The following is a 12,926-nucleotide window of genomic DNA, read 5'->3' on the forward strand; positions in this document are numbered from 1 at the left end:
CAAAGACACAGTCTTATGTAACATAATGTAATCATGAAGTGACTTTCCTGTCATGGTCACAGTCTCACCAACATTCAAGGGCAGGGTGTTAAACAGGGCATGTACACCAGGGGACAAGAATCTTGGGGCCATCTGAGAATTCTACCACAGTCACAAAAAAAATAATATCTGCCATTCAAGTGTTATCTCTTGAGGTATCTTTTGGAAGGAATTCCTACTAGGCTTATATTTGCAATTTATATTCTTCAATATTACAACAATACAACATAAAACAATATGAGTAAACATATTATGAGTGTGAGTTTTATGAGTATTATGAGTGAGTATGAGTAAACAATACTCATACAACAATATGAATAAATATTTGGAAAATATCTGAGTATAGATTCCTGAATTGCAGACTTCCTTTAAAACCCTTCAAGGCAGAGTAAGTTATTAAACATACATAAACTTTAACACCAGTAGTGTTTAAAATGGGAGGATTTAGCAATGAAGTAGAAAGAAAATAGAAACAACAGTCACATTTTATTATATTAGTGCATCCTGCTTATTTTATTACCTTATTCTCTTGCTCTGTTTTCCATAAAGTGTACTAAAGAACTCCAAAGAGAAATTGCTTTCAATGAAATTCAGCAAGTTATTACTGGACACATACTCTTCTCCTAGAATTGTTTCCATAGGTATTCAAAATATATCTCTAGCATTATTACTGGGGCAGCGAGGTTTAAAAAATAAAACAAAAAGATGAGACCAACTGTAATCAAATGTAGATTATATGCCTGGATTTTGCACAGATAATTACTGATACTGAGATGTCACTTGGGCTAAGTACTGTGTTTAGAGTTTAGATGAATTACCTCATTCAGCCTCTGAAATAGCCCAGGAAACAGGAGGCATCTTTATCCCTTTTCCCAGATAAGGAAGCTAAGGTTTGGTCAAAGTCTCACAGTAATTCTTTCTGAAGCATGTGGAGGAAGGTCTCAAACCCTGGTCGTGTGATTCTCCAAAGCCCATTGTGTTAGCGCTGTTCTGCTCCAAAGAGATGCACAGATGATATCATACCTACAATAAAGTGCAGATAAGCTATCAGGGTAAGAGTAGTTACAAAAATGCTACATGAAGAAAGTGACAAATGTACTAAGACTTTAAGGAGGTGGTCTTTTCCTGGGCAAAGTGGAATGGATAGTCCTAATGATATGATCAGCACATACCAGGTCAGGGATGGAAGAATGAGGTGACTTGCTGAGCACCAACAGGGAACTACCAGAGTGTTACATACAGTTATATTGAAGTGAAAGGGGAAAGAGTTAAGCCTTCATAGGTGATACTGAGGACAGACTGGGAATACTGAACTTGAGATACACACTCACATCTTGTTTTTAACAAGTCTTTTAGAGCATTAAAACTGTAAAAGACCATAGATGCCATGTAGGCATGTAAGATAAGAGTACACAGCTAGAAGCTACCTACATCTCCTTACCCTCTTCTATATAAACCACTGGGCTAACAGGCTATAAACAGAATCTGAAATCAATTAAGACAGAAAAATCTTTTGTCTGAGAGCAAAAGTCTCTTTGCTTGGCATCTCCATTGATGAATTCAATTCCATCTCTGCATTCTCCATGCTAATATCAGGATGGTGTGATATACAGTAAGAGAGAACGTGTTAAAAAATAAATCACACTGCTAAATGTTGAATTTTTATTGCTAAACAATTTTCTTATTTCAATAAAAATGTTCCTGGGCTATTTTTACAGAATGAGGAAAAAACTATTATGATATGTTTATTTTCTTATAATTTGTCCTTCTGGATGGTTGTTAACAGATTTCTCAAACTGACTGTATTTCAAATACCTAAAGGTATTCCCAGAGGGCCCAAAGCTCCAAATTGGGTATGTAAAGGGCAGTATGGTGAAGTGAAAGAACAGTGGCAATGAGCCTGGGGTCCAGAGAGACCTCTTTCGCTAAGAAGCTCTGGCAAATTGGGTGAACCCTGTAACTTTACTGACCTCAGTTTCTTCATCTAGAAAGTGAAGCAGTTGGCATAGAGTAACATATAGAGTCTCTTCAAACTGTGAACTTTTATAGTAAATACTGTCCTGAGGAACTCAACAGGAAAAGTATTTTATAAATTCAGAACTAAATCTAGGGAAATCACAACCTGTATAATTAACAAAGCTGAATCAAATACACATGTGAGCCTTTTAAATACACACGTATTTTTTGGCAAAATATTTCTCTATCTAAGGATAAAAGAAGGAAAGAAACCTTATGTTGAGACAGAGCCAGCAGAGGGCGTTTAGTCCCCAGGCCTCTTGCTGAAGGAGGTGTGGTCCAGGTCCCAGTAACATAGAACAGTGTCCTTGGTTTGCAACTTGGGCTGCTCTACAAGGTTTTGTGAATGGCTGCTCTGCTGCTCTCAATTATTCAAAGGGGTAAAGGTATAAGAGTATTTTTAAAGAAATAGCTATACATTAGGATTTTAAGCAAGATACAATTTTTAAAAGAATGTATTGACACATTCTTTCATGGTGCGAAGTACTAATTTACTGCAGAATATTTTAGACAATTCTCACACAGTCCTTAAAAGATGTTTATATGTTGTTTCAATTTTAGATATTTGAAGAATCATAAAATACCTTTGGACATACTTCCCAAAAAGAAAAATCCAGAACAAACTGTATGCATGTGTGATATAATGAAAAAGTTTACCTTCTCTGAAAAAATATTAAGATTAAAAGGAATTGAGACTGGGCTTGGCTATCATCTTTCATATGTTGGGAGTTATTCCTAAACTCATTTGAGTGCATCAGTTCAGAGACAGAAATCAATCTAACCTCAATAAAGTATACATAAAAGCAAGTAAACCATCTAGTCATAGTAAAGAACCACTTTACAAAGATATATTTAAATGGAAAAATGATTATGAAAATGATTGCTCTGATGCTTTTGGAAAGTAAACTGGATGTTACAATTTTAGGCCCAGATATTGAGATACAATAGATTTGAAATCTAAAATCCAACTTTTCTATGCAAAATTTGCGGTGACATTTGGAAAGGCTTCAACCAGCATTAGGAATAAAAGGAAGTGTATTCGTTTCCTCAAACTGCTATAACAAACCATCACAAACTGGACGGCTTAAAACAAAAGAAATTTATTGACTCACAATTCTCGAGGCTGGATGTCTGAAATCAAGGTGCCAGAAAGGGCATATTCTTTCTGAAACCTGTAAGGGAGAATCGTTCTTTGCTGCTTCTAACTTCTGGTGTTTGCCAGCAATCGCCATGACTTGTAGATGCATCAGTTAATTTTTTTCAATTGCAAAGTCCAAAGAAAGATAATTTCATATATAGGGCCAGAGAGTATTCTACAGATATCTTTCTTAAATGTGATGTAAATTACATATCTATTAATTGACCCAAAAATGAATCAAAATTAGAAATTGAGGAACAAAGAATGCTTTGTGGACTTCTCTCTAGAACTTTCAATAGTTAAAGTTGCCAAACTATCATTAGAGACCTGAGGAGAATTGATGCTCAGGCCATGATTATACTCATTATGCAAAATTAATGGTGAATATGGATGCTTTGGTATCTCCATTTACATTGCCATCTGTATACAACTAAAATAAAGCAATTTCAAAGTGGAAAATTATCCTTCACATTGATATAATGGGCAAAAGAAATTTCTCTAGAAATTACCCTCTCTCACATCAAGGTTTACTACCAGATTCATTTATTTAATTAAATATGCTTGTAATTGTATTAAAAAAATACTAACCATGTTTGGGAAGGATACAAATACTTATCTTAGATGGGTGTTTCCTTTATTCTTCTTTTGGTTACTCTTTTTCCATGAAAAGTATATACACTGAAAAGTATAAAAAGTATACACATATACATGATACTTCAAAGATAGGAAAATCTTTTCTGAATTCGATACACGAAATCTATAATATATTTTATACTGTTTAAATAAATGAACTTTATACACTTCCCAAGTTTTTATATTGTTAAGTAAAATGTATAACCTTTGTGAAAATTTTCCTTTTAAGATATTGGCTTAAGAGGGTACTTGGGTTCCATCACTGACTTATGCATCTCCCTCTTACCACTACTTGTGATCTTCCTAGAAGCCCTGAGTAGCAGTGCTACAGAGGCAACCATTTCAAGACTAACTTAGTCAGCTTACAGGCTAGGACTCAGAGTTTATAAGTGATTTGTAGAGCTGACTTCCTCAGATTTCATCAGGTTGCTTTGGGAAATGAAAAGACCTTGAAATGACCTTCCTCATCATACTCCCTCTCGATATTGCAAAGAAAAAATAAATACCCACAGAATACTGAAGCATGCTTATCATAACTAACAGAAGAAAACAACTTTTATAATTATGTATTTAATAACCCTCACAAAACTTTAATAATCAACATTATAAATAAATTATTCACACTAGGAACAAAATAATAGAGGTTATTATAGCATCAGTTTGAATTAGTTAACAATGAGTCTTCTACCTACCTTGACATTTCTTGGATATTTTGAGAAGAATTATAGTCAAGCCCAGCCAAAACCACATGAGAAAGGTAAACATAGAGCCTGCATTTAAGGAGATCTCTAAAGATAATTCTACAACCTTCAGAAACCCACTGACAATATTTAATAAAGTTTATGTGATGTACTTATGTTACAGAAAGGAAACTGATGAAAAACATCATTGTCCCTAGACTTAGGGAATTGGTCATATGGTGGTGGCAACAAGGACTGCCCTTTACGGAGCTCCATAAAGTTTACAAACTTTATTTTATTGAACCTGTTGTGTAAGTTTTATAAGGCAAATATATTTCAGAAAATACAATGCCACCAAATAATAAGAATTTAATAATGTAGTTAACATCCTCTAACACCATACAGAAAAATAAACTCAAAATGGATTAAAGACCTAAATGTGAAACCGGATACTATAAAACTCCTAGAAGAAACATAGGCAGAACACATAAATCGCAGCAATACCTTTTTGGATCCATCTCCTAGAGTAATCGAAATAAAAACAAAAATAAACAAATGGGATCTAATTAAACTTAAAAGCTTTTGTACAGCAAAGGAAGTCATAAACAAAAAAGACAACCTACAGAATGGGAGAAAATATTTGCATACGATGCGACCTACAAGAGATTAATCTCTAAAGTATACAAACAGCTCATACAGCTCAATATCAAAAAAAGAAACAACCCAAACAAAAAATAGGCACATCTAAACAGACATTTCTCCAAAGAAGACATACAGATGGCCAAAAAGCACATGAAAAGATGTACAACATCGCCAATTATAAGACAAATGCAAATCAAAACTACAATGAGGTATCACCTCACGCCAGTCAGAATGACCATCACCAAAAACTCTACAAACAATAAATGCTGGAGAGGGTGTGGAGAAAAAGGAACCATCCTACACTGTTGGTGAGAATGTAAATTGGTATAGCCATTATGGAAAACAGTATGAAGTTCCTTAACAAGCTAAAAATAGAACTTCCATATGATCTGCAATCCCACTCCTAGGCGTATATCCAGAGAAAACTGTAACTCGAAAAGATACATGCACCCTAATCTTCACTGCAGCACTATTTACAATAGCCAAGATATGGAAGCATCCTAAATGTCCATCGACAGAGGAACGGATAAAGAAGATGTGGTATATAAATACAGTGGAATTTTATTCAGCCATAAAAAAGAATGAAATAATGCCTTTGCAGCAACACGGATGGACCTAGAGGTTAACATACCAAGTGAAATAAGTCAAAGAAAGACAAATATCATATGATATTGCTTATATGTGGAATCTAAAAAATGATGCAAATGAACTTACAAAACAGTAACAGACTCACAGACATAGAAAACAAACTTGTAGTTACCAAAGGGGAAAGGGGTAGGGATGCGAAGGTATAAATCAGGAGTTTGCGATTAACATATACACACTACTATGTACAAAACAGATAACCAACACAGACCTACTGTATAGCCCAGGGAATAATACTCAGTATTTTGGAATAACCTATAAGCGGAAAGAATCTGAAAAAGAATACATAAACATCACTTTGCTCTACACCTGAAACTAAACATTGTAAATCAACTATTACTTCAATTTAAAAAAGGAAAAAAAAGTTAGAATTACAAAAATAATAATAATTTAGTTTGTTAAACTGAGTCCTCACAAAAAGCACATGACACTGTACATATTTTGTAGTTGAAGAAAAGGACGCAGAGAGATGAACTAGCTTTCTCAAGATCACAGAGCAGAGATCATTTGAAAATACAAGTTTATCTGATATGAAAGCTTCCACAGATAAATCTGCTATACTGCAACTTTTTTTTTTAAAGAAGATATTATTTTATTGGCTGACTCTTATATTTTCAGGTATTTTCTTATACTGCTGACAAAGAAATCAGAACCGATGACTTGTGCTTGGATGTGTCTAGACTCAATGGACCTGTAATCATGTTAAAATGCCACCACATGAGAGGAAATCAGTTATGGGAGTATGATGCTGAGGTATAGTATTTTCTTAATTTATTTCTTATTTAATGCTTAGACTCAGTTATGTATTTCAAATAAATTTAAATCCTAAGCTATTTTTTCTCTGCATTGGAAGAATTGTATTTTCAAGCATGCATGCTCATAGCTGAAAACATTAGGATGGTATATCATATAAATAGGTTTTTGCCAAACTAGGCCATTAGTATAAAATATACATAAGGAAAATAAAGTCATTTTTATGTGCTTAAACTTTGTTATCACCATGTACATGCTCAACATAAATTAGGTAACGGGCAGGCCATGCCTATCTGAGAGGTGTGTGTGTCCTGTATGAAAATGTGCATACAGGACAATATCACTAATATTCTCATATTTTCAAATTTTAAATTTTACATAGTTGTAATCGGTGATATTTATGCTTCTCAACTTAAAGGAAAAAAGAAAACAGCCACAAGAATTAGCATGAATTAGTATTCTTTACATTAGTAAATACTTTGCAGAATTCAATGAATTAATTAGATACATAGTCAGCTAAGGAGTATCTTCACAATATAGCACATTTTTCTGATAGAAGAGAGGGATAGAAAACAATGAAATTACTGTTGGGAATTTATAGCCAGGCAGTGTGTAAAAACCAGATCAACCATCAGATGGAGCTAATAAAAAAAGAAATATTTTCCTCTGCATAAGGAAGGTGCATTGAAACAGCTGCATTTCTTTCAGTTCTCTTTGCTTAGCAAAATGAATTGGTCATCTTTGCTACATTTTCCACATCATTAAATGGTCGGTGACTTATTCAAAGATAAGTAAACTTTGTTCTTACTAGATAAATAATACAAGAGAGATAAAAGAATTTCACAGATGCAGTGTTCTATGCAAGCTTATAATACTCTGCAAGAGTAACATTTTAAAAACCAACCTTCAGAGTTGTTGGTATTACTGATAGTTTAACAAGATCTTTTTAAACACTTTTTGAATGTCAATTTTATTTGCAAGACGTAGTTTCTTAAGTGGAGTATCAAGAAAACACTGAATTCTAATGTGATCAGAAACTAGTTATGTAGGGTTAAAATTGGGCCCTAAAATTTATACAAAATTACCAAGCTCCTCAGACAACAAATATTTTTCTTCTGGGACATTATTAAAGACAAACACCCTGAATCCTTCCTATATTGCACCAGTGTGTTCCATTCAGACTCTTGCCTTCCTAATACGTTGTTCATCTTCTCTAACCATCAAGTTTTCTCTTCAACTATTATCATCCATCACCATCCTTTATGTTACGACTGGGGATGGATGCTGTTTCCTCCAATAATATGTGTGGGTCATCCTGGACCCTGAGCTCCCTACCTCTTCAATGAGGAAAAGTACAGATAAATGTACAAATAAAGGAGAAACAATGCAAGTTTTAAAATAAAAACTTTAGTTATTGTTGCTCTTTAGTTTTCACTAGGAAACAAGGACTTTACTGGGCTTGTGCTAAAAAACAAAGAAATCTAGCATATATTAAAAGGAAAGGGAAATGAGTGTACATATTTTTTATAAGATGAAGCAGAATTTCAGAATACCACATCTAATCTTTAAACTTTTCTATAATTTTTGAGTGACGACGGCTTCTATAGTCATAATTCAAATTCCTTCATATTTGAAATAACTATTTTTGGTAATTCTGTATATTTGTTTATATTTTTATCAGCCAGTAGCAAGATTACTGAATATTAGGGGATTTTAAAAGAAAAGTGAAAAAAAATAGCTAGCTTCAGCTAAGATATAGTTTTTTGTAAATTTACTATTTTGGATAACTAGTAGTTATTCTGTTGCAGTATTGTAGAGCACTGTTATATTTTGTGTCATGTAAACTTTATTTCTAAAACACACATGATAAAGCTTATGTCATAAATGTTGAGAAATGTTTATTTTTAAATAAATAATCCAATCATCTTAATAATTATATAAGTTTAATTTACTCTCTTATATGTTTAGGTTTTCAGAATTAAATTGTGATGTTCAACTTGTCTAAATTTAAAATTTTAAATCATAATGTAGATATTTTTGCCAAATTAAAAAATGTAGAAATCATAATGTAGAGAAGATACATGAGAATAGATTATAGAAATAATGCACTACTTTTCTGGAAATTTCAACTTTGAAAGAAAACACTGATTTTATTTGTGAAGAAGTCAGCGGAAAGACATGATTTTTTTAATGAAATTGAAATACAATATTTATTTTTTATAATTACCTTTTCTTTAAGTTTTAGGTTTATGATCACTTTAAGTCTACAAAATAGTCTCAACAACTGCTATCCAAAGTGTAATTCTAGGACTAGTGCCATCACCTGGCAACTTGTTGGAAATCAGGAATCTGAGAGACCACCCTAGACACACTAAGTCAGAGTCTGTATTTTAGCAAAATCCCCAGGTCATTTACGTACATGTTAAGAGTTTAGGAAGGACAAGTCTAGACAGTGGCCAAACATCTGCTTATCTTTCTTAGTCTTTTTATATGCACTACTGAAAAATATTGCAAAGTTAGGAAAAAGCATAAATACGTTTTAGAAAATGACAAGGCTTCCAAGAGAGAGGGAGGAGGGAAACGGAGCATAAGGGTGAGAGGTGCTGAGATGAGAAAGGGGAGTAATTGCCAAGCAGCTCTAGTTTCATATTACAACCAGTAGAAAGTAGAAATAGTACTTGCTATTTTTTTAATTCTTTATCTACGGCTATCAAGGGCAAATTAATACTTCTTTGAGAAACCTCTGAGGTGGTGCACTTTCAAAGCAGAATAAGGAGTTCACAGAATTACAGAGCTGAAATTTACCTTTCAATTCTCTCCTTTTAGCCTTTATTAGGAGGAAGCTAAAGTACAAAGATTACACCACCCATGGCTGAGGCAGGATTTAGGTCCTAATAAAGTAATCAAAGAAAGCTAGTTATCAATACAATTGTGGATCTCACAGTGTGAACAACTGAAACATTCCATCACCTTATCTCACATAGTCCTTTCAATCTTAAAAAAGCAAGTCATAAATGGGAAAATTGTTCAAATATCCAGAGAAAAACTGAAACAGTATTGGTACAGGAAGGGGGAACCCTTCCAGGGCCCGAGAGTGGGCTCTCGTCTAACACTTGGAAATGAATTGTCTGAGGAGACACACATGCTGACAAAGCAAGAGACTTTACTAAGAAGGGGCACCTGGGTGGAGAGCAGGAGGGTAAGGGAACCCAAGAGGACTGCTCTGCCATGTGGCTCGCAGTCTCGGGTTTTATGGTGATAGGATTAGTTTCTGGGTTGTCTCTGGCCAATCATTCTGACTCAGGGTCCTTCCTGGTGGCAAGTGCATTGCTCAGCCAAGATGGATTCCAGCAAGAAGGATTCTGGGAGGACATGTGGACTAGTGTCCCCTGTCTCCTTTTGACCTTTCCCAAATTCTTCCGGTCGGTGGTAGCTTGTTAGTTCTATGTTCCTTACCAGGACCTCCTATTGTTAAGATAACTCATGCAAGTGGTTACTACTGGGCCTGGCCAGGGTGGGTGGTTTCAGTCAGTGGTTCCCCTAACAACTCCCCCGGAGAGACTTCATACTCAAGATACTTCTTGGGAATTGGGGTAGAGGTCTCTTTCTTCTGTAACTACTTCCTGCTGAGAATGGGCATAGTCCTGCCTAGTAGAGTAGAAGTCTCTCTCCAACTGATCTAAATCAAGGTATTCTGTGCCCAAAACCAGCATTCACCCTCGTGGTAACAACAGTTTAGCCTGAAACTCTTGGAGCCTGTTGGAGATGAAACAGACAGGGGCCAAACGGGAGGTCCAACAGGATGGTCATCACCAGGCCCAGAAAAGGAAGGCAAAATCTGGGGTGAGAGCTGCACGTTGTGTGACTTCCTTCTGATTGGTTGGTGGTGAGGTAACAGGGTGGTGGCTCCAGGAACCTTGTGCTCAGCCTGAAATTACCATCCTCTACCTGGGTGGGGGCCTTAGTTCCTGCAGAAGAACTCAAAGATGTTGTTATGCATACTCCTTAGGAGGAACCAGGACCCTGCCCCAAAGCTGTACCACATTTGACTGCTCCTCCCCCGTTTTTGCATCCCCTCCCTTCCCTGATTAACAACTGTTTGAATCTGCCCTTTGGAGCTCAGGGAAGGTCTAGGAGGCTGAATGAAGTCTATATCCTATAAACAAGAAACAGGGGACACAGAAAGGATTTGTATTCCAGAGCCCCACAGAGTCCTATCAGTTTTAATTCAGGAAACTGGGTGATGACAGCTCTGGCCACTTCCTGCTAAAATGGGGCATAGTCCTGCCTCAATTTGGAAAACAGATGCTGAATTGGAAATACTTCTGAGTTCCAAGTCCTGGATCTGAGTCTTGTATGACTAAAATCTCAGTCCCTTGATCTGCCATTTTAGTGTAAGAGACCAAATTAGAAGTAGTTGGAAGAGTGACAACTGGAATTTTAATAGGCAAAAAAAATCTCATTTCTTTTCAGGAGAATAAGCCTGAAACCCAGTCTGGACCAGGCACTTTGGAGAGACTTGTAGCCATGTAGCCAGTTGTCTAGTTTTATCTAAGTAGGTTTTAACTTTTAAGGTGGTGTTAACACAAAGGTAACAGGTGGTACTAGTCACCATACATGTCTCTTTTTTTTTGTTAATGTATGATCTAAAGCAACTCCATTGTCTAAAATGTAATAGTTACAAGAGGAGACCTTTAAAAAGTAAGGTTGCAGTTACCAGCTGCCAGCAGACATTGTTTTGAGAATGGCTGGTAGCATCCAATTCTGACACAGCTCAGAAAACTCAAGTTCTTAGCAATACAAGGACTTGTCTGAAATCACACCCATAGTGTCACCTAGTTATTTCATTGGCTATCTGAACCACAGCTACTCCATTCTGACTTTTAATTGTAATACTATCCTTAATAAAGCAGATGTCACCGTTAATGATGTTAGTATTTCTCTAGATATGGGAAGATACAAGAATTTGGGCTCATAAAATCTCCTCAAAGTATTTAACTATCTAAAGGCCTGTTCTGCCAGTTTTTCTCAGAGCACAGAGTGCCTCATTCCTGATCTCCACCCTAAATTCCTTTCAGGGGGTGCTGAAGATCAGTGGCCACAGTGGCGATTGACTTAATCCTTGCAGAAGCAGATGGCAAGTGCCAGTTTCCAGTCAGCAGGGCCCCTTCATGGTCATAAATTTGGTAAATTCGACCAGGGTTTGGGGGGGTATTTCATGACCATTTCGTCCCACGGTGCTGGGAATGCTCATTCCCAGGTCTGGCAAAGATTTCGCTGATAGGCCACTCAATGTGCTATTACTGGACTAGGTCTTATTAACAGTGCCAAAAATCTCTGTACCACCTGTCTTACTAGCCTCTTACAGTCCAGAAAAATATTCCCTCTTGTTGCTTCATCCCATATCTAGAGTTGTGCTATTACAATCATTGATCTCATATGGAACTACATATCATCATTTTATCAGAGGCTCAGTCACACATTTGGTAATACAAGAAACAACAATGTTGTAAAACAGGCAATATAAAAAACAATATAGCTAGCAGATTAGTGAGGTCATAAGTAGGAATATAAGTCAAGAACTTCCATTAGGTGAAGCCCAGTATATCGCAGGTCATCTGACTTAGTCTGTTCTGTACCAATCCCTATCTTTAAGGGAAATTATATATTGGCATTGTCCATAAGGCACTCAGTGCAGTTTCCTAGTGTTACTAGACTGATTATCCTTAGTATGATTTATTTGTTCCCAACAGAGAGGAGCTTTTTACCTTAAATTTCTATAGCCTGGTGTTATCTATGTAAATCCGTCCCATAATTGTGGGAGATTTTATTCCTTGGCTGAAACTTTGCTTGTTGCTCTGATTGAGCTTGAGTAATAGAAGAACACTAGTATTTATGGCCAGGGTCAGAGCAACTTGTATTTATGGCCAGGCATTATTAATTGACCAGGTGAGGGGATTCCATCTAGTAATATCAATAGTAACCTGAACATGACTATAATTTTTTTTTGAAAGTAAATTTCCTCATAGCTAACCAATTAGAGCCCTGGAGTGGAGAAATCCACCAAGGTAACCCAGAAGTACTAGACACAGGTAACTGGCCACAAGCCCAACAACTGGATTGATTTTTAAAACTAGCATAGGATCATGCCTATGATAGAAAGGCATTTGATTCATACGCAAAGGTCCAAGAATCAAGAAAACATTATAAATGATCATACGAGTCAGGTCCAGGATCTTGGGCTAGCTATTTCTGATAACGTCTTTTTCTCATCCTAGGAGGAATGTAGTTTCTCCTCTGTTTGAGCATTGTTTTAAGGTGAGTTTGAGGTCAGCAGGCCTCTCTACAGACCAGTCCAGTGCAGGGGCCCTTTGTAAGTG

General features: G+C 36.0%; 2 protein-coding genes across 8 annotated transcripts in view; both read left to right on the top strand.

The window, feature by feature from the left end:
• The window catches only part of GALNT13 (polypeptide N-acetylgalactosaminyltransferase 13), a 560,582-nt gene that overhangs the window by 524,300 nt on the left and 23,356 nt on the right, over positions 1-12,926 (top strand). For all 7 annotated transcript variants that reach the window (XM_082465040.1, XM_082465041.1, XM_082465042.1 and 4 more), the window contains one exon: positions 6,412-6,546. In XM_082465040.1, coding sequence (XP_082321166.1) covers positions 6,412-6,546 — 135 coding nt within the window. The remainder of the gene's footprint in view (positions 1-6,411; positions 6,547-12,926) is intronic.
• KCNJ3 (potassium inwardly rectifying channel subfamily J member 3) overlaps positions 1-12,926 on the top strand; it is a 621,683-nt gene that overhangs the window by 198,888 nt on the left and 409,869 nt on the right. The gene's annotated exons all lie outside the window — the stretch shown is intronic.

Source organism: Balaenoptera physalus (genome assembly GCF_965194825.1).
Source record: "Balaenoptera physalus genome assembly, chromosome: 6".
NCBI classification, from domain to species: Eukaryota; Metazoa; Chordata; class Mammalia; order Artiodactyla; family Balaenopteridae; genus Balaenoptera; species Balaenoptera physalus.